Source organism: Sinocyclocheilus grahami, unplaced genomic scaffold, assembly GCF_001515645.1.
Source record: "Sinocyclocheilus grahami isolate Dianchi unplaced genomic scaffold, SAMN03320097.WGS_v1.1 scaffold86.1, whole genome shotgun sequence".
Lineage (NCBI taxonomy): Eukaryota > Metazoa > Chordata > Actinopteri > Cypriniformes > Cyprinidae > Sinocyclocheilus > Sinocyclocheilus grahami.
The window spans coordinates 266326-289534 of NW_015505265.1; the positions used below are offsets into that span (position 1 = coordinate 266326).

At 36.0% G+C, this 23209-nt stretch overlaps 1 protein-coding gene across 1 annotated transcript in view; it reads right to left on the reverse strand.

The window, feature by feature from the left end:
- Positions 1 to 23209, reverse strand: part of sdk1b (sidekick cell adhesion molecule 1b) — a 129699-nt gene that overhangs the window by 38009 nt on the left and 68481 nt on the right. The window contains exons 16-24 of the mRNA XM_016274350.1: positions 21282 to 21422; positions 19582 to 19763; positions 17674 to 17789; positions 17216 to 17411; positions 9905 to 10003; positions 7538 to 7729; positions 6316 to 6437; positions 1439 to 1548; positions 846 to 996 (exon numbers count right to left, since the gene is read on the reverse strand). Of these exons, the coding sequence (XP_016129836.1) occupies positions 846 to 996; positions 1439 to 1548; positions 6316 to 6437; positions 7538 to 7729; positions 9905 to 10003; positions 17216 to 17411; positions 17674 to 17789; positions 19582 to 19763; positions 21282 to 21422 (1309 nt within the window). The remainder of the gene's footprint in view (positions 1 to 845; positions 997 to 1438; positions 1549 to 6315; positions 6438 to 7537; positions 7730 to 9904; positions 10004 to 17215; positions 17412 to 17673; positions 17790 to 19581; positions 19764 to 21281; positions 21423 to 23209) is intronic.

Consider the following 23209-nt stretch of genomic DNA (forward strand, 5'->3'; position numbering starts at 1 on the left):
TTATATATATATATATATATATATATATATATATATATATATATATATATATATATATATATATATATATATATATAATTATTTAATTTTCTTTCCTGGGGATAATATACACTTATTATTTTTATAGAAAAGTAATTCAAAAACTACTAAAAAAATCTTAATGATGAATGTATGTACATCATCAAAAAATAGCATTAAATTTTTTTGTGATTTATTTGTGAATAATTATAAATTGTTCATTTTAATAAACCGATTAAAAACTGATTCAATTTGTCATCAAAAAAGTCCTGGGTGGCATTTTAAATGTATTAAAATGTTTTCATAAAAAAATTAAATGCAGATATTTTGCCAGGTTATTGCAACATTATGTAGCATTGTGCATATAAATGAAATTAATTCAGTATTGTGAAAATGTTAAAATATTCCTTTACTGAAAAGTCTGGAAACAGAATTTTTTTTAAAATTAAGATAATTTTTTCATACCACATTTTAGATCCTGCATTAAACTATTATGATGTTTGGTCAAAATGATGGTTCACTCTGATTGTGAAAAATATACATTTTATATTTTAAAATGTTATTTATACCTGTGATGGCAAAGCTGAATTTTCAGCAGCTATTACTAAAATGTCACAAGGCTCTTACGGAAATGTAATCAATGTTTGCTACAGATAAAAGTATTAATTTATTAAAAAAAGAAAGAAAGAAAGAATTGTTCTGACCCCAGACTTTTTTACAGTATAGTACAGAACACAAAATCACATTTACATGTAGAAAACCTGTACTTGGTGCAAACTTGACTATGTGTGTGTGTGTGTGTGTGTGTGTGTGTGACCATTTCTCACCTCCCAGCGAATCCTTAGACTTGTTTCACTTGCAGAAATTACTATGAGATTTGTCGGGGCCACATCTGGACTAGACTGCAGGGTCTGCATCATACGAGAGGGCTGACTGAAGGGACTCGAACCTACAATGTTCACCTGCTTCATCCTGAACCTGAAAGCAATATGTAAGTGAGGAGAGACAAAAACAGCGTTTTTAATTCCCAGATCTTGCTTTTGACTAGCGGGAGGATGGGGTATTTTGGACAGGATAACAGATCTCTACAGCCTCTGATCATCTGTAATCCCTTTAGGACAAGACAGTGTGTCGAGAATCAGAAGCCAATCTTTCCACAGGACCTTGAGAAAATCAATTAAGGAGAGAAATAGAAAGGGGAGTGAGAGGAAGACAGAGAGAGCGAATGAAGAAAAAATTTAAAAAAATTGAACGAAGAGTGAAAAAAATAGCTGGAGAGATGCATAACGCAGGGAGAGCTGGAAGTATAATGAGTGTTTGGTCAATATTGAAAGGACATAAACAGCTGCAGTTTACTCAGAAACCCTGCTAGGTTGATGGGAAAGTGGTTTTCCATTCAGGAAAAGAGCGAAAGGCTCACCTGTACTGAGTGAAGGGGATGAGATTGGGAATCTCCAGAGTGTCTGAGGCTGGTGGACTGTCTATCTCATACAGAACCTTCCATTCCTCGTCCTCACCCACAGTCCCCACCTGTGGACACACAGAGGATGAGTTTGAAATGAAGAATGCACAGCATTCTGCGTGCTACAATGGACATAAAATATACCAGACAATATTTAAAAACACACACACACACACACAAAAAGAAATATGACAAACATTTCAAACTACCGTATGCTTCACTGCAGTCACATGACCTCACTATGTTGCATGTTTATATCAGTTTTAACTTTTTTTTCTACAGTACAGAGATGGCAAAGGAATTGTATGCATTTTCACTGCATACAAGTTTGCATCCCTGCATTCTATACATCCAGAAAATGTATAGAATGCATTTTAGTAATAGCTGCTGAAAATTCAGCTTTGCCATCACAGGTATAAATAACATTTTAATATATATTTTTCACAATCAGAGTGAACCATCATTTTGACCAAACATCATAATAGGATAATGCAGGATCTAAAATGTGGTATGAAAAAAATATCTTAATTTTTAAAAAAAATTCTGTTTCCAGACTTTTCAGTAAAGGAATATTGTAATATTTTCACAATACTGAATTATTTTCATTCATATGCACAATGCTACATAATGTTGCAATAACCTGGCAAAATATCTGCATTTAATTTTTTATGAAAACATTTTAATACATTTAAAATGCCACCCAGGACTTTTTTGATGACAAATTGAATCAGTTTTTAATCGGTTATACATACATCCAGAAAATGTGCATACTGTATATTGCAGCGATAGTAAAAGCAGTATGGCAGTATGCTATTTTGAACATACAACCAATGGGAAGATGAAATGAGGAATCGAGATATGATGCAAGCATGTCAAAGCATAGAGATATTTTTTTCTATTTATAATCCAAGCTTGAGTAAAAATGCCTTAACGTTTGGTAGTCAACTGACATCAACATGACAATCAACAAATGAGTCACAAATTAGATGTTGAGATTACAGTTCAGACAGCTTACAGTTCATATCAGATTTCATTTGATGCATACTGCAAATATGGGCAAATCAGGTCCCCCAGACTGTGTACAGTACATATCCTGCACCCCTCATTCCTATTATGAGTAGTATGGCAGAGTGTCATTCCAAATATATGGAGAATCAGATTCAGCAGTCAGAGCTGATGATAGAAAAACTTTAGACTGACAGTGAAAAGCAACAGCAAACCCAACCAAGCTGCCCGCAGTGCAGACTCCATATCAGGGCTGTTTCCTTAGTTTTTTTGCTAATCAAAAGCATGTTGCTATAGATTCTCAACAATGACATGTGAGAGCCAGAGAGGGCTTGTTTATTTAACCACCTTGATCTTAATAAGGCCATAATGAGGTAAGGAGCTAATTAAAAAGTGGATCCACAACATGAAAAAAAAATGCTACAAAGAGACACCAGATAATGTAACCAATCATTATCTGCAAACAAAAACTGCTTATCACTTCAAACATGTCACAATCATGTGACTCACATTTCCTCCAGGACCTCACTGAGAGCTGCTTCCACTTATTCATAGAGCAACCTGTGATTAATTTCATGCGGTTAGCTCTTTCCTATCATTACCATGTATAAACTGTCAAAATACTTAAAAGGGGCCATATTGTACACTTCTAAAGCATTTCAATTTCCCCCTGAAGTTCACTTATGATGTTAGTCAAGGTTTCTTACACAGAAAACAGTCATCATTTTACATTTCCCAGCCTCTCTCTGACCCTCTGACTGTTTTTGGCTACTGCACCTTTCAAATGTCCATATGTAAATGACCTCTGGTATGATTGACCAACCTCATAGTTTTATTCCACGGCAGAAACACACACACACAAAATAAAATAAAACAAACTGTGAGATGTAAACTCACAATTCAGAGAAAAAAAATCTTATGTTTATTATGTTTTTATTTTATTTTATTTATTTTATTTTATTATGTTTTATTAACAAAGTTCGGGAAGAGCACGTTCAGATAATTAAAGGTGCTGTATGTAAGTTTTTGACTCTACTAAAGCATAAAAATACCATAATATGTTTGCAGATATTTAAGAAACATGCTAAGTTAACATACATGTTTTTCTGAAAAACAATGCTACAGTCAGTTATTCTCCTTTGAAAATGTGCATTCTGGGCCAGAATGTCGGTCTCTGTTTTGGTTTGTGAAACCCACCCACTGCCAGTTTACCCAATTGTATTTCGGCACCCCGGGTTGCCAGTTGGTGAAAAACACAGCATATTTCATTTCATTCTTTGTCAAGTGTGCTCGTTCCTGTTGGTGTCGTCAATCTGGCAACCTGCGTGTGACCGGGTGAAAAAAAACCCCTCCAATATTTTGAATTTGGACTGTATATGTTTGCAGATATTTAAGAAACATGCTAAGTTAACATACATGTTTTTCTGAAAAACAATGCTACAGTCAGTTATTCTCCTTTGAAAATGTGCATTCTGGGCCAGAATGTCGGTCTCTGTTTTGGTTTGTGAAACCCACCCACTGCCAGTTTACCCAATTGTATTTCGGCACCCCGGGTTGCCAGTTGGTGAAAAACACAGCATATTTCATTTCATTCTTTGTCAAGTGCGCTCGTTCCTGTTGGTGTCGTCAATCTGGCAACCTGCGTGTGACCGGGTGAAAAAAAAAACCTCCAATATTTTGAATTTGGACTGCGATACCTAGTTCAACCACCCGGTGTTAATCCTACATACAGCACCGTTAACCTAATTAACACGAGAGGAGCACATTCAGTAATCAACTCAATTAACAAGATAAGAGGTAAATATACACAGCAGACTTACCTCTCTTCATTGACAGTTTTCTAGCATCCCTCCACCACCCCATTTCCTCACTTCTAACTATTCCTATCTCAACTCGAATGTTCGCATATAACTGTTGGTGAACATATGCTAATGAGCTCCTTTTGGTGGCATTGTTTTTGCAGCTTAATATCTATAAATAATCTGGGTGGACTGGGGAGAAAGGCAGAAAAATGCATTTTTCCATGATATGTCCCTTTCAATATCACAAACCATACGTTGAAACAACTAGTACTTGGTTTCCATGTAAACACTGCATCTTGAGCAGAGGAAAGGAGGAAAGGTGAAAAGATTACAAAGGAAATCAGAATCGGCAACTGACCTGGTCCAGGATACAGCTGTGAAGAAGTCAGCTGTAAAAAAAAATACCCCAACACAAGCTGATTCTAAGCCATAGACTTAAGACCCCATTAGTGCCACCTCAATACCTCTAATCTTCTCCTCTCTCTTCTCTCATCCCTCCCTCTGACTCCCTCCCTCCTGCTCTCCCTCGATTAAACAAGTATTAAAGACAGAAAGGGGAGAAAACGAAGAGGAAAAGAGAGGGATCTCATTAGGAGGAGTTTTTCTCTTCACGCTGCACAGCGCTGGACGACATCCAAGAGGGGCTTAACACATATGCACACACACACACAAACACACACACACACAAACAACACCTAAAGGACTGGGAGACATGGTGCATGACATCTCCTTAGCCTCCTCGTACTATGTCAAATACAGAGTGTGAGCTTGCATGTGTGTCGGCGTGTGTGTGTGCGTTTTCTCCAGGGGAAGATGTTTTAGTGTAAGAGCAAGCCTGTTTTTCCCTGGAGATGAAGTACCTGCCAGACAACAGCATCTTCACTGGGGCACAGCCTGCCAGACAAGGGCATAACACACACCCACAAATACACAAATACTTACACACCTGCACACAAACACACACACGTTTATACTTATGAGCATATACACTGAAAAGTCATATTCCATAGAGCAGTCTTGGCAGAGAGAAAATTGCAGTTTGTGGAAAAGTTAACCATTCGGCAGAAGGAAAATTGCCATTCGTCACAAAGTTACTTATTTTGCAGAGAGAAAACCGCAATTCGTGGCAAAGGTAACTTTTTTTTTTCAGAGAGAAAGGTGCCCTTCAAGGCAATATTAATCATTTTGCAGAGAGAAAATTGCAATTTGTGGCAAAGTTCAACAGGCACATTTTTGACATTTGCGGCAAAGTGAAACTATATATTTAATTTTATATGTATTTGCAGAAAAAATACCATTCATAAAAAAATAACCATTTTGCAGAGAAGTGCAATTTGTGGCAAAGTTCACCAATTTTGAGGAAAAAAGTAATTTGCAGCAAAGTTAAGCCATTCGTCACAAAGTTACTTATTTTGCAGAGAGAAAACCGCAATTCGTGGCAAAGGTAACTTTTTTTTTTCAGAGAGAAAGGTGCCCTTCAAGGCAATATTAATCATTTTGCAGAGAGAAAATTGCAATTTGTGGCAAAGTTCAACAGGCAAATTTTTGACATTTGCGGCAAAGTGAAACTATATATTTAATTTTATATGTATTTGCAGAAAAAATACCATTCATAAAAAAATAACCATTCTGCAGAGAGAAAAGTGCAATTTCTGCCAAAGTTCACCAATTTTGAGGGAAAAAGTAATTTGCAGCAAAGTTAACCATTTTGGAGAGAAAAACTGCTGGTATTAACCATGACATACCAATCATGAAAATTACAATAATTTTTCCTGAGAGACAAGTGTCATTCATGTCAAAGTTAATCATTTGGAAAGATAACATTGCTATAAGTAACTAAAGTTAAGCATTGCTCAAAAAGAAAACTACCAATCATGAAAACTTAACCTTAAGTTTTCTTAAAACTTAAGAGGAAAAATGCAATTTGTGGCAGAGTTAACCATTTTGTCCAGAGCTAATTGCTACTGATGTGAAAAACTATTTAGCAATGCAAGTTCTGATAAATTTTACACACACACGCCTACGCACCTGTCCTTCTACGATCCATTTGGAGATGACGGTTTTGCCATCACTGCCGGGGTGGAACTTTATGGTGGCGGAGTGAGGACTGATGTTGGAGATGACCAGATTGGAGGGTGCACCAGGAAGCTCTGTTCAGCAACACAACAACAAAAAAAACATATTTATGTAACTCACAAGATGCTCAAACCTGAGAGACAAGTGTCATTCATGTCAAAGTTAATCATTTGGAAAGATAACATTGCTATAAGTAACTAAAGTTAAGCATTGTTCAAAAAGAAAACTACCAATCATGAAAACTTAACCATTTTACAAAAAGAAAACTACCATTAGTGAAAAAAATAACCATTTTTCTGAGAGGAAAAATGCAATTTGTGGCAGAGTTAACCATTTTGTCCAGAGCTAATTGCTACTGATGTGAAAAACAATTTAGCAATGCAAGTTCTGATAAATTTTACACACACACGCCTACGCACCTGTCCTTCTACGATCCATTTGGAGATGACGGTTTTGCCATCACTGCCGGGGTGGAACTTTATGGTGGCGGAGTGAGGACTGATGTTGGAGATGACCAGATTGGAGGATGCACCAGGAAGCTCTGTTCAGCAACACAACAACAAAAAAAAACATATTTATGTAACTCACAAGCTGCTCAACTGGAAACATTTCCTGCATTTTGTGTTCTGCTCTCTGTCTGTTTTCTCCATCCTGTGTCTTCATTATCCTTCAAAGAAAACTCCTGTAAATGGGCCCATAACTCACTTCAGAGTCAATGAGGTTTTGTGTACAGCAGTGCACATTGTGTTTGGGTATATGATTAATTGGTAATTAAATGGATTGATAATGATATTTGGGTGGTTCACGGTGGCTCATTCAACAGTAGATAAAGCTCGCTCTCTCCTGACTCCACAGCATATCAGTGGGAGATAATGAGTGTAGCTTGGCTTTTGGTCATCATCATTTATTTCATGTTCTCTCTAACACACGCGCACACACACGCAGCGGCCCCAAGAGCTTCATTCCGACTCCGTGTGATGTATTACAGTCTTACTGACTGTGTCTCGGATTGCTGGTCTATGTGAAATATGCGCCCCACTGCGGCTTCCAGTTTCATGTGCTGAATTTCCTTTAGAGTTTGAACACGTTGACTATCACCGATCCCCAAGGGAGAATTTGATGCATTAAAGTGATGCTTGCATTGAAGTGTGTATTTGTTTGAGAGTGTGGAGACCTGGCGGCAGTCCTGTTGAGATGGTCGACGAGGTGGCAGTACCGGTGCCGGCCTGTGTAACCGCAGCCACCTGCAGAGTGTATGTGATGAGTGAAGTAAGCCCGGTCACTTCGTACGCCAGCGTAGAATTGGACAGAGTCTGAGATACACGGGTTTCGTTCTGACCGGCCTCCTCCCAACACAACACATAACCTAAGGAGAGGTGGAAATGAGATGAGAAAAAAGAGAAAATTAAGCTTTGTTCCCAACTTGAACCGCCTCGCTGCTTTTTGTCTACATAGGCAATAACCGTCTCTTATAAATGGCTGAATTGAAAACTCTCTTTTTCTCTCCTTGCATGCATTTGCAAAGTGAAATTACATGAAAGATGCACTACCTCACAATTATTACAACAGTGTTGCAACCGAATCAAAGCAGTAAGCTACTAAAGCTTCTTACTTAAGTACACTTCCTAGTAACATGACAGTAATTCAGATATTTTCATAAGTATGTAACCAGAAACTATTTATCAGCAAACCTTTTACACTCTTGCTACTTTTTTTAGGACAGAGTCTGAGATACACGGGTTTCGTTCTGACCGGCCTCCTCCCAACACAACACATAACCTAAGGAGAGGTGGAAATGAGATGAGAAAAAAGAGAAAATTAAGCTTTGTTCCCAACTTGAACCGCCTCGCTGCTTTTTGTCTACATAGGCAATAACCGTCTCTTATAAATGGCTGAATTGAAAACTCTCTTTTTCTCTCCTTGCATGCATTTGCAAAGTGAAATTACATGAAAGATGCACTACCTCACAATTATTACAACAGTGTTGCAACCGAATCAAAGCAGTAAGCTACTAAAGCTTCTTACTTAAGTACACTTCCTAGTAACATGACAGTAATTCAGATATTTTCATAAGTATGTAACCAGAAACTATTTATCAGCAAACCTTGCTACTTTTTTTTAAATTTGTGCAATAATAATGTGTTTAGAAATGAATTCTGTCATTTTTGCCATGACAGTAGTGGAAATTAGATTTTACACCATTTGTGTTTTTAAATATTTTCACACTTTTTACCTAATTTGACAAAATAACAGCTTGACTGTAAATGACACATTAAAACATTCCATTCACAAGTGAGATTTACCTTTATTTTTCATGTTTCAAATTATATTTACCTTGATTTTTCTCGATTATATAATATCAACCATTTTCACGAAATAAATGCTTGTTAAGATTATCAAAATATTTATTAAAATTTTAAATTTACTTTGCAAAACAACAAAACTCTCGAAAGTGATAGCACTCTTAATTCTTCTACAATTTTAATGACTTAGCCCAGTTAATTAAAGGCTTTTAATCTTTACTACATGAGTGCCTTTATTGTATTTCATCTTTTCAATTTAAAATGTACCTGTTTTTAATGTTTTAAACTTTTTCATTTATTTATATTGATTTTTTTCCTTCATACTTTCATACTGAAAACTTGGGTCTAGGACAAGGTTAAAATAATAAAATCAATACATAAAAGGCATCTGGAAACTAAAATAAATTAAGACGAGCCAAAAATTCTCCAAGTTTGAAGGTGATCTTTATAAAACAAAAATATGACATTTCAAATCTGCTAGTTTTAACAAAAGTCAAGCCCAGGGACACCTTTACATGCAGAGCTGAAAAGATTAGTGAGAGTTCTTGTGGCGGTTGAGCTGAAGCTGTGATTGAATAATTGAGCCTGTTCACCTGTGATGATGCCGTTCTTGTCTCCCGGTTCCTGCCAGCTGATCCTCAGAGATGTGTCCAAGATCTCAGTGAAACTCAGTTGAGTCACCGGGCCCGGTTCTACAGCACACAAACACAATGTTAAAGGTGCACTCAGCAATGTTACTGCAGGTTTCTCTGGAAAATGTGAATATAATTTGAGAAACACTTTATTTTAAGGACTAATTTTCACTATTAACTAGTTGTTTATTAGCATGCATATTGGCTGTTTATGAGTCACCGGGCCCGGTTCTACAGCACACAAACACAATGTTAAAGGTGCACTCAGCAATGTTACTGCAGGTTTCTCTGGAAAATGTGAATATAATTTGAGAAACACTTTATTTTAAGGACTAATTTTCACTATTAACTAGTTGTTTATTAGCATACATATTGGCTGTTTATTATTTATACTTATAAAGCCTTATTCTGCATGACCACATTTTAGATCCCTTAATCCTACCCATTCCTAAATGTACTACCGTACCTTACTAGCTATTAATCAAATCTGCTAGTTTTAACAAAAGTCAAGCCCAGGGACACCTTTACATGCAGAGCTGAAAAGATTAGTGAGAGTTCTTGTGGCGGTTGAGCTGAAGCTGTGATTGAATAATTGAGCCTGTTCACCTGTGATGATGCCGTTCTTATCTCCCGGTTCCTGCCAGCTGATCCTCAGAGATGTGTCCAAGATCTCAGTGAAACTCAATTGAGTCACCGGGCCCGGTTCTACAGCACACAAACACAATGTTAAAGGTGCACTCAGCAATGTTACTGCAGGTTTCTCTGGAAAATGTGAATATAATTTGAGAAACACTTTATTTTAAGGACTAATTTTCACTATTAACTAGTTGTTTATTAGCATGCATATTGGCTGTTTATTATTATTTATACTTATAAAGCCTTATTCTGCATGACCACATTTTAGATCCCTTAATCCTACCCTAAACTTATCAACTACCGTACCTTACTAGCTATTAATAAGCAGCAATTTAGGAGTTTATTGAGGCAAAAGTCGTAGTTAATAGTGAGAATTAGTCCCTAGAGTGTGACCATAATTTGCTAGTACGTTGTTTGAGTACCTAAGCATACAAAGAGTGCATTTTTATTAGAAGCGGAAGGTCAACTACAGAGAAAGACATGAGACGTTTGAAAACTTTAAAAAACAGCCTCATGATTTCATTTCAGTTATGTCGATGCTCTTACTGCAAGCACATGTGTGTGTGTGGACTGTGGATGTGCACATGGAACAAAGCTTGTTATTTATTGGGCAGTATGTTACAGACACTTTAAAATCCGCTCATGGTAAAGGATTACCTTGGACCCTCAGTCCACAAGATCATAATTCTCCCAACGAAGAGCTTGTTGCTGTGGAACCGTTGTATCACAAATACAAATAGGCGGAAGCAAATAATGCGTTTGTTGGCAATTACCCTTATGAGTTAGCAGTCATTCAGTGGTTAATCAATCATGCATACACACCCCGCAAGACAATACATCTGACAGGCGAACATGACAGTTGCCTGAAAAGCACAGTGGTTAATGTGTGCGGATAAAGCTTCAATCTCATTAGATCGTGGCAAATCCTTATGCCCCAGACTGTCAAGCAGATCTTATCAGTGCGAGTCGTCTCGCTAGACTGACAGGTTAATCAATCACATGCTTTATGAGAATGCATGACTCCATGCAACTCACTGCATTGCAGTTCAATTAATTTTCTATTCAATTTTGGTCTGACCTAGAGGTCAAGGTTTAGCTGGTTAGCATGGTCACTGCTGGTAGATGCCATAAATACACCATAAATTCAAATTCAAAAAGAATTTTTCTCTATAAATGGATTTTAAAATATAGCCTTTTATTTTGAGCAGTGTTGTTATTGTTAACTTTAAAATTTTGTTAAATAAAAGCTAAAATACAAGAAAAAATAGATGAAAACTTATAACTTGAAACTAAGTTTAGGTACAAAAATCACTAAAACTAAAAAAGAAATAAAAATAAATTTAACAGATATATATATATATATATATATATATATATATATATATATAAAAAAAATGACAAAAGCTTATAAGAAAATTACTAAAATGTAATTAAGATTAAAGTGAAAACTGAGTAGAATATCAGATGAAAACTTAAACTTCAAAAAAAAAAAAATGATTTGACCAAAAATGACCAAAACTAAAAAAAAGAAATAAAGATAAATTAAAGCTAGAAATAGAACTATACAAAAAACACAAAGTAACAAAAATGACAAAAGCGTATTACTAACAAAATACTTAAATTAAACTTCAAATGAAAATATAAAACCAAACGCTAATATTAATATTAATATTAGGGCTGTCAACATTAACCTGTTAACGCATGCGATTAATTTTACAATCCTTAAATTAATTTAACGCAATTAAAGCACAAATTTTATTCTAACCCTTTAACCCAATTTTGCTTCTCTGCTTGCGATCAGATCATTTTAAGCCACTAAAATCCAGGAAAGTTTTCAGTCCAATGATCCAGCAAGCGAATGATTTCAAACAATCCGTCCAAAACAGCGCTTATATAAAGGAAACCAGGCGGATTACATCAGAGATTGCAGAGAGAACAGAGACTCACATTTTCAGTGACTTATTCATTCCAGTGTGTTTCGCGTTTAAACATGAGCTCTGTCATATTCTGTGATTGTCTCTAAAGAGCGCAAGCCCTCACACGTCGCACTGTGTGAAGTACAGACTGAACGGAATGTGGACACATCCCACCGCTGTATGGTCAGATGAGACGCGACTGGATAACCAGTGTATTGCTAGCAAAGTTTTGATGGATGTAGACTGCAGTCAAGGTAAAGACGATTGTGGTGGCGTACAGGGGCCCATTCTTTGTACGTCGCTAACTCAGTTAGCTGGATTTGATTGTTGACGATTTGGCATGATCTTGGATTTTTTGGTTCTTCGAAGCTCATCCCGGAGTTGCTGTCATAGCAACAGGTCCGTAAGCTTAAACCTGATTGGGAGCAGGCTTATTTCATGTAAACAGGATTAGATTGAATCTTTTTAAGCAGACTTGATACTCAAAATCTGTCCGCTACCACCGCTACTTTATTACAAGTGTACCCCACTAATCCAGGGACAATAATTTAAAAAATAATCATTTAAAAATAATTTAAAGATAATATCATAATGTTGTGTAGTCTTTAATACTATAGACACAACCAGTTTTACTCACTGAAAGATTTATGCGTCATAAAATTATTACTTCATAATTGTATTCGAGTCTTACACACATGCTATACAGATAATGTAGAGCCGTGCATTAATTTGAGTGGTGACAGATATTATGGGAGTGGCTTGGTGGAGCGCAGGAGATGCAGACAACATGATCTTGACCCTTAAGAAACTTTAATTAATGATGTCACGTAACAAAAACGTATTTTGAAATATAAAATATAAAGCCTGTACAAATATTAGAAATCATGAATATAAATAATTGGAATCATGTAAAAAATTAAAATAAAATAAAAGCAGTGCACATTTCATTTATCTATTATAACATTTATGTCGTTTTGTTCGCTTTGCTGTTTCCTTATAAAAGTTGACAAAAAATGTTGTCAAGTTTTTCGTCAGGTGTCTTTATTAATTATATGATGTCATTACGTTGCTGTCTTGCCGCCAGCCAATCGATGCATTGCTGATCGTGGTTTCGAGTATCGATACATTCCCCTTTTAAACCAACCCATGAACGCGCAATTATCTCAGATAACTCAATCCAGCCATACTAATCATCAACAACAGGTGCGTTCGAAGAACCGAATTAGCCAGATCCTGATTAGTGCGATGATATCATCTTGGATGTGACATTTCATCTCGGATGTAATAAGCGACGTATGAAGAACGGCCCCAGGAGTCGTACAGTAAGCACGCGTGAGTCTGTTATATTAATGCATGTATGAGTGCTCTTGACGCACTGATCGCACATTGTATTTATGCACAGGCACAGACATTTCCATACATTCACGTTGTTTCCACACACATTCACGAAAATGTTTTGATTTGTCGTGTATGTTCCTGTGTTTAGTTATTCTGAATGGATCCGTGTACTGTAGTAGATATATGCAGTCAGCAGGCGGTTGGTTTAGTTTTTTTGGCATCTCCATGTGGTCCTGTTTGGTATCACAACTTGACTTCTCTAAAATGTAAAAAAGCTCTTTGCTGTTGCACTGTACACATACTTTTTTTTTTTGCATTTTTTTTCTTTCATATGTGCTTATATGGGCTCCTTATATAATTTGGTTCTTTGGTGTCCTTTTGGAGTTTCTAAATGTACTTTTTTGGAAAGACATCTAAATTTATCTAGAAAAAAACTTGCAGAAAATACAGATTTTTGAGAATCACCTTTCAATCATTTGGTTTACTTTGCTGCATAAAGCAAATAATGACAAAATAAACATTTGAAACAAGATAAATGGTCTATGCTTAATTTCATGAAGCATGCGATTAAGATTAAAATTAAAATTTATATTAATAAAACACCTATTCAAAATATTAATAAATACCATAAGAGTATATAAATAATACAAAATAAAGTAAATAGCAAATAGGTTTTTGCAAGCAACATACACTAACGTTCAAAAGTTTTAGAAAATTTAGCTGAGCCAACAGGAATAAACTGCATTTAAAAAATATATTGAAATAGAAAACTTCTTTTAAATTGTACAAATATTTCATAATATTACTGTCTTTGCAGTATTTTCTAGCAAATAAATGCAGCCTTGGTGAAAAGAAAAGACTTCTTTTAAAAACTCTACAAAAAAATCTAACCAATCTAAAACTTCTGAGCAGTAGTGTATCATCTCCAATATTTGAAATTAAATGAAATACACTTTATTATCCCCAAAGGGAAATTTGTCTTGGACTCAAGGTGAGTTTACATTGACAAAATGTTGGATCCATAAACAATAAACACAAAAATACATAATACATAATAATAAATACATTCCAGGGAATCAAAAAGATCCAGTTAAATGACCAAACAAAGTGAATTTCCCACATAATGCTTGCATGAGCACAACGCTAAATCTTTTTGTAAGAAATAAAAGGCTGAGAGATGAGAGAGCTAGTACGTGCACAACAGTTTTTCATGTCTAACCTGTTTGTGTGATTGAGCTATTCATGGGAAACAAGCTCCTGTGGCTCAACATTGCAGAGAAGACCACATGCTGTTATCATCTGATGAAAATTACATTGTCTGTTAACAGCTGCATGCGCATTCGCACACATATCTAAGCATACACACACACGGTGTGTGGGACAATCAATAGCGAGCACATGAGCATTGACTAACAGGAGAATCCTGCTTCAATAATTGCAGGTTAGCCAAGGCTGATTCTTCGTGCCTCTGGCGTGACGTGAAAATAGCAGTTGGGTGGCCAATATATATTCAGTGAAAAGACTAATCAATGGTGATGTAAAAAGCACAATTACGTGGCAAATTGCGGCATGCATAGTGAAAGGGCCAAATTTCTCCTCTGTATCGATTTTGGTGGCTAGAATGTCAAACAAACAGGCTTGTTTTTGCCGAGAGATCTCTTTCTCAAAGCCTGCTGGACAGTTTTTCAGTCGATTGTCTCCAATTAAATACAGAGGGACTGTCTGTAAGCGTGTGTGGGTATCTGCAAGAGTGTGAAATATGATTTTACATGTCAGTAGTGCAAGCAAAACATTATATCCCAGAGGACACATTTATTGCTTAAAGGTTGATCTTTAATTGCTCAGGAGAATTAATGGAGCTCTCAGTTGCTTTTTATTGACGTATCAACTGTTTCTCTCCAAAAATAGACAGCAGAAACAAATGACACTATTTCTAACAAACAGTAAGAGAGCTATACTCTTAAAGGAAGAGTTCAGTTGTAGATTAGTTTGTTTCTTCGACAGAAAAGATTTGGAGAAATTTAGCAATACATCACTTGCTCACCAGAGGATGCTCTGCAGTGAATGGGTGCCGTCAGAAAAAGAGTCCAAACAGCTGGTAAAAACATCACAATAATCCACAACATGACTCCAGTTCATTAATTAATGTCTTGTGAAGCAAAAAGCTGCATGTAAGAAACAAATAAATCATTAATGCGTTTTAAGTTTAAAACCATCGCTTCTATCCAAAATAAGAGTCCATAACCCATAATAATGCTTCCTCTAGTGAAAATGTTCATCCCCTGTTGTCAAAATCCACAACATACATTTTTACAACTTGTTTTGGACTGTTTTTGCTTATAAACGGTGCTTGATCTGTGTATATTTCTCTCCTTATTTAGGCGAGACAACTTTTTCACAGGAGAAAACAACTATTACATTATTAAAGGGTCCATATTTTATCTGGAAGAAATAAGTTTGAAGTTAAAATGTCTTGATGGATTTGTTCATTACAAACATGCAACTGTTCTCTTAACAGTACACTCTTAAAAATAAAGGTGCTTCACGATGCCATTGAAGAACCTTTTTGTCTAAATGGTTCCATAAAGAACCTTTAACATCTGAAGAACCTTTCTGTTTCACAAAAGGTTATTTGTGGCGAAAGAAGGTTCTTCAGATTACAAAATGTAAGAAAGAGATGGTTCTTTAAAGAACCTTTGACTGAATGGTTCTTTGTGGAACCAAAAATGGTTCTTCTATGGCATCGCTTGAAGAACCTTTTGAAGCACCTTTATTTTAAGAGTGTATGTTAATTGATGGACTGGAGTTGTGTGGATTACTTGTGGATTATTGTGATGCTTTTATCAGCAGTTTGGACTCTCATTCTGACGGCACCCATTCACTACAGAGGATCCATTGGTGAGCAAGTCATGTAATGCTAATTTCTCCAAATCTGTTCAGATGAAGAATTTTGGTTTCATTTTCAAGAACTTTTAGTTTGCTCATCATCGTTTCCTGTTTCCTGTGTTCCTTTTTTCCTGTTTGTCATTAGTTTTAATGGTTATTCATCATTTGATTAACAAGCACACCTGTTTGCCTTCAATTTAATCACTGTGTATTTAAGTTCCTATTGGTTTTCAGTTCATTGTTGGTTCTTCATGCCTACGTTGAGTTTGGTGATTTCATGTTTCTTCTTTGGTGATACCTTTCTAATAAAGACTGTCTACATATATCTTCTTCATTGTGCTCTTTAAAACACCATGCATAGTCAACGCGTGACAAGTGCATTTTCATTTTCATCAACTATTCCATTAATGTGGATGAAAAAACTATAAAAGAATTCGATGAGAAAAGTTGTAGAGATGTAGAGGAGACATGTGAGATCACTAGGGTCTTTTGTTAAGATAAAACATCTGAGAAAAAAGAGACTTCATTCATATGGACGTTTGATTTATAAGGATTACTGTTACAATATACTTTTGTAATTTATGTACTTTTTGAAGCGTGAAAATGTTCAAAGCTTGCATAGATTTTCAGTGGATGAACAAAAAATGATGAGATAAAATTATCATTGCTAGTTTTCTTTCGTATGGAATCCAACCAATCAAGAGGAACTGAAATACAAGTGGTCACATTATCCTGTTTTAGTAAAAAAATCATCGGTGTTTTCGGCCCTTTTTTTGGCGTGAACGCGCCCAAGACATGTGAGATCACTAGGGTCTTTTGTTAAGATAAAACATCTGAGAAAAAAGAGACTTCATTCATATGGACGTTTGATTTATAAGGATTACTGTTACAATATACTTTTGTAATTTATGTACTTTTTGAAGCGTGAAAATGTTCAAAGCTTGCATAGATTTTCAGTGGATGAACAAAAAATGATGAGATAAAATTATCATTGCTAGTTTTCTTTCGTATGGAATCCAACTAATCAAGAGGAACTGAAATACAAGCGATCACATTATCCTGTTTTAGTCAAAAAATCATCTGTGTTTTCGGCCCTTTTTTTTTTGAGTGAACGTGCCCGTGTGTTTGCATGTGTACTCACTGTCAGCATGCGTCTGGATGAGCTGTGGTGTGCTAGCTGGTCCATCGCCAGGAGTGGTAAAGCACAGCACTGCCGTCTCATACCACGTGAACTTTCTTAAATTGCTAACGTAACCATAGTGACGTGACCCGTGGAACTCAGGGGCAATGGTCACCATGGTAATGCATTCCGGACAGTGTTCAGGCCACACCAGCAGCTGTGAGAGAGGTACGGAATAACAATAAGACATAGACAAAACATGATTAACATACACTGCTCAGATTTAATTACTCAAATTTAAAGTTGCTGTTTTTGTCAGGCATTTAGCCAATCAATCATGCATACACACACCACAAGACAATAAACCTGCCAGGCAAATTTAATTGAATTTTTTACCTCTAACAGAACATGTGTCTCTCTTCCTCTCATATACACAATCAAACACACTCTCTCACATCTGTCTCTCTCTACACTGTTACCTTGTATCCCTGGTTGATGCCATTGATGAACTGCTGGGGTGGTGGTGTCCAGGTGAATTTGATGGTGGTGGAGTTGCGGGCAACAGCATCCACGTCTTGTGGGGGCGCTGTGGGGACTGCAGAGTGGGAGACAATTTATCACTGAAATATTCAGAAAATGTACATACATCATTTTGCATTTGTGCTGTTATATTTAACCTAAAAGTTCAAATGTTTTTGAATTTTGAATGTGTGTGGTATTAAAGAATGGCACATTTATTTATTTTTTTAATATTTTTTTTCAATCATTTATTAATCAATCAATCAATCAATCATTCATTCATTCATTTAGTTTGTCTGTCTGTTTGTAGTACTTTATCTACAAAAATAATTTATCTGAAATTGAACTTATAAAATGCATTTTAATAAGAAGCTCCAGGGAGTGAGTGTGCACAGAAAATTGTATTTTGTAATACTATAATACTATACAATAATACTGTTATACTAAAAAAAAGTATAACTATTTATTTTACTTTTAGAAACTCATTTTTGTTAATAGAAACAAAGCTGAAATAAAATATAATGTAAATATTACATTATAAATTTAAACTTAAAAACCCTAAGCTAAAGCTTTAGCAACAAACTGAAAATAAATAAGTTGAAGTACTAAAATTACTTAAAAATAAATGAAAGTTAAACAGAGATTAAAAATTACAAGAGCAAATTACTAAACTTAAAATAAAGCTAAAATGAAAACTGAACATATAAAAATAAAATCTAATTTAAAATGTTAATAAATACGATAATAGTACATACATAAATAATACTAAAATAACATTGTGCGGGATTAGCCAAAGTTTACAGGGTTTGTGCTTGATTTTAAGGCACACAGTAGCAAGTAAACTAAATATTGATGACCAGAACTACATATTCATCATAGTTTATTCGAAGCAACCTGTTCTAAATTGCTTTTGGATGGACAGACAATATGATGATAGTCAAAAGTCTGGCTCTGCGAGACTATATCTGTTGTGACTACCTGGATTTTGGATTTAACCGCCTACCCAAAGCCCCCATTTCCATGCATACACACTCTATATTTCAAATGATTGTTCACAGCGGCACTGATAATCACATACACGTGAACTACAGTTTGTATTCAAAGCCTTTCTTGTAGCCTATCGGTGCTATGCAGCAGGCCTGAGCGGGAAGTGGAAAGAACAAGATCATATTTCCATAAAGACTCAATGCCGCTTACACTTAATGTGCTTAAGATGGCCCCTTTAAGGTCAGGCCTGGCGAGTTGAGTACAGATTAGCTATCGCTCAATTGGATTGGGCACTCCGATTCGTCCTGCTGCCCTTTTCATTTTAAACACAATCACACAATGGCACAGGGTTACATTAGTGTGTCTGGAAATCTGAGCTGGGACATAAAAACCGCCTCTAACCACGTGTACAGAAGCATTTGTTCCAGTTTCTACGAGAAGGCGGCTCTTTTACTGCGGACACTGGGTCTCTATTAATCTCTGCAGGAGTATCATTACACTGACGTTAAATAATATGAATAATCACGGCTGAAGGATCTCAGAACACCCCCACACTTCCTTGCACGCACAAATTCACGCACATAAAGCAAATTAGATTAATTAATGGGCTACGGTCACTGTTTGCCCAGAGTCCATAAATTTACTCTTCTTAGAAATAATCTTTTAGATGGCCGATCTGTGCAGTAAAGCCGACTAATGGATTTTACGGTTTCCATGGTTACTCCAGATCTTTTATGATACCGGTAGCTTAATGAGAAAGATGGTCGTTTGGACCCAAACCTCAAAGGTTTGAAATATCAAGGGTTCGCCCAGACTGATGATGCATTGTTTTTGTGTTTATTTCTGTGTGTGTGTGTATGAGTGTGTGTGGGTTGTCTAACCTCCTTGCAGTGTGTACTCAGTGACAGACTGGCTGTACATCCCCAGGCCCGCTCCAGTGTAGGCAGCCACTTGGATCTCATACTGCGTCCAGATGATGAGCTCTCCAATCAGACAGTAATTAATCTCTGCACTGGTGATGTTCTTCAGCTGAAACTCACCAGGCAGACCCGCCAATCTGTACCTGAGTGGGAGGGGGAGAGAAAGAGAATTATGTTTTTTTTTTAACCTTTAACACTAACACTCTCGCTTGTGATTTCAACTAGATGCATTTTCTGTAGAAAATGAGAGTGGTGCTTACCCATGCACAACTCAGCCACAATGCTAGTATGTTGTAGGCGGTTTTCAGCACATTGCAATATGGTTGCTAAGGTATTCTGCATGTTAAACAAAAGTAGTAGTGACACTTGCCTTGGCACGCACAGCTAATACAACTCATATAATCTACTACTGAATACATGTAACTCGAAAACCTGGTGGAAAAACCAGGTTATGCCATCTTAAAAGGATAGTCCACATAAAAATGACTCACACTCATGTCAATTCAAACCTGTATGTATTTCTTTCTTCTGCAAAACACAAAAGAAGATTTTTACTTCCCGGTAATCTGCTTCCAGTTTCGGTTTCCAATAACTTATATTGTATTTTTTTGTCCATACAATGGAATTCAATAGGAACCAAAAGTTGGTTACCAACATTCTTTAAAATATCTTTTGTGTTCCACAGAAGAAAGAAAGTCATACAAGTTTGGAAGGGCATGACAGTAAATGATGACAGAATTAGCATTTTTGGGTGGATTATCCTTTTAAAGTCGCTATGTAACAGAAGTAGCAGAAGTTTATTTTCTTCCATATTATAATGTACATCTGAGTGATATGGATTTTTGAAAAGAAAAAAAAAGTAGGATGGGGTTTTGGTTCAATCTATCAGTTGTTGATTGGATGGAGGTAGATTAGAATTTGAGCTTTCAATTGATTGTAAGAAAGAGGCGGGGTTTATGTAGACAAAATTACTGGAGAAGTCCAGCATATGTCAACAGAGAAGTCTGTTGTTTCACCAGAAGATCAAGTGACAATATGCATAGATGAATTGTTCACAATAAGATCAATAACATGCACTTTGAAAACAGATGCATTTCCATGAGTTTTTATTTCATGCTGACTTTGTTGCAAGTCTCTAAGAACTTTAACCAGCTAACAAGTAAACCTCAGCTCCAGCAGCTGGTAGTCTATCTGATCAACTATCTAGAACAGCTTGGATGACAAGCTAAACACTATGTAAAACCAGAAGCTAGATTTAAGATTTAATTAACGCTGGTTGGATGGTAATATCATTGAGCATTAAGGTGCAGTCACATTGGCGAAACTCAAAAAAGTCCATTGTCTACTGTCAATAATGTAACTATGTATGAAGCACAAATCACACAAAAGTCACTTTCAAACCAATCAGTTTTCCATTGGTCAGTGTGGCGATTTTACATGACCAACTTGAACCTGTTGCAAAATTTGCGTGGGGAAATCTTTTTCTTTTTCTGAACAAAAACTTGTTCAGCGGTAAATGTGACCACACCTCTAATCTGTGCTGTTGCGTTACCACTGAAAAAAAGATTTAAAGACATTTTTGTTGCATTAAAAATCAATATTCTGTGTAAAGGAGAGCGTGTAGAAATTCTACATTTTTGAAGCCATGCATGAAACCATACCTGAACACATAGCCTCTCAGGACTCCATTGAGCTGCGGTTCTGGGGGCGGCTGCCATTGGACCATGATGCTCTGGTTGGTACGGCCACTAGCCACAATGTTTTTTGGCGGTGCGCTGGGCGGTTCCTCTCGCAGCATCAGCCTGAGAGATAACGTCATGAGAATCGCATCATAAAAGAGAAATATTTAGACCCTGGAGTCTTATCTGGGAGTTTCTCCCAGAGGCATAGATAGGTACTAAAAGTTTCCTTCAGAGCTTATCCAGTAGTCCTGGAGAGACTGAAATTGATCTTTCTGGTTCATACGAAAGGTCTTTAATAGTGCTGAAGTAACTGAGAACTGACCCTGCTGGGGTAAACAGGGTTCGCTGGAATGACCTGAACTTGACTCGGTTCTTTAAAAGTTGAAAACAGCACTGGAAAAACAACTTAAAGACCAAACTGAGGAGAATCATCACCAAGTACATTTTTACCTTGAACTACACTCTTAAAAATAAAGGTGCTTCAAAAGGTTCTTCAAGTGATGCCATAGAAGAACCAATTTTGGGTCCACAAATAACCATTCAGTCAAAGGTTCTTTAAAGAACCATCTCTTTCTTACCTTTTTGTAATCTGAAGAACCTTCTTTCACCACAAAGAACCTTTTGTGAAACAGAAAGGTTCTTCAGATGTTAAAGGTGCTCTATGGAACCATTTCGACAAAAAGGTTCTTCTATGGCATCGTGAAGCACCTTTATTTTTAAGAGTGTACAGTTCAAAAGTTTCTTCATCGTTGAAAGAAATTCATACTTTTATTCAGCAAGTATGCATTAAACTGATCAAAAGTGATAGTAAAGACTTTTATACTGTTATAAAAAAAGTGGTGTTCAGCAGACATCCTGGCATCCAGTTAATTGAGTGAGGGGACTGTGACGATTTGTTAACCTAATGAATAATTGATTTGTTAAATCAAATTAAAATTAGTGTGTCAGATTGGTCGAGGCGCTACAATTACATTTCAAATAAATGCTGTTCTTTTGAACTTTCTATTCACCAAAAATCCTGAAAAATCACAGTTTGTACAAAAATATTAAGCAGCACAACTGTTTTCAACATTGATAATGATGAGAAATGTTTCTTAAGCTAATGGCTGCCAAAAATTTAACTTTGCAATACAGGAATGAATTGAATTTCGAAATATACTGAAATTGAAAATAAATTTTAAATGATAATCATTTTTCAAAATATTACTGTTTTAGTGATTTTTTTTTAAATCAAATAAAGGCTTCTTTCAATAACATAAAAACGTACTGACTTCAAACTTTTGAACAAACTTTTGAAAATTATTGGCTTTAAAAATACATATATGCTGCAAAGTTGCTTAATAAAGCCCGGAAATGCAATGTTTGGTACCCAAATCTGGTTATAAAAAGTTAAACTGGTGGAACTGTGAACCCTTGTGGAATTTTTAGTTAACAGACAACAGTGTATATTGAGAAACTATGGCTAGCACTGAAGAACCCTTAAATCAACTCCTTTTGTTTCATATGTGAATACATTTTTCTAAACCAAATGAGAGCATATTCAGCACATATCAAATCCAAACAATATCAAAACTGATATATATATATATATATATATATAAACAATTACGTACTACAGAAAATAGAAAGATCTGTTTTTAGCTTGACACCATTAGTGTAAATCAGTGAACTCTTTCATTTCTAAATTTGATCAATACCATAGGCTTTAGCTCTCAAAGTCTGTCTGCAGGATTTTGGAGACTGTAGATCCCCAGAGCAGGCGATAAACAATCCTTCGCTCTAATCTGCGGTTTAAAGGTTATTAGCTTGATTAAGTGAGCAAGGCCTAAAGTGCCTCAAGCAAGCAATCTTGTAGGAAAGTTGCTAAGTCTGATTGATGTTTTGTCAAATAAACAATAATCATCCTA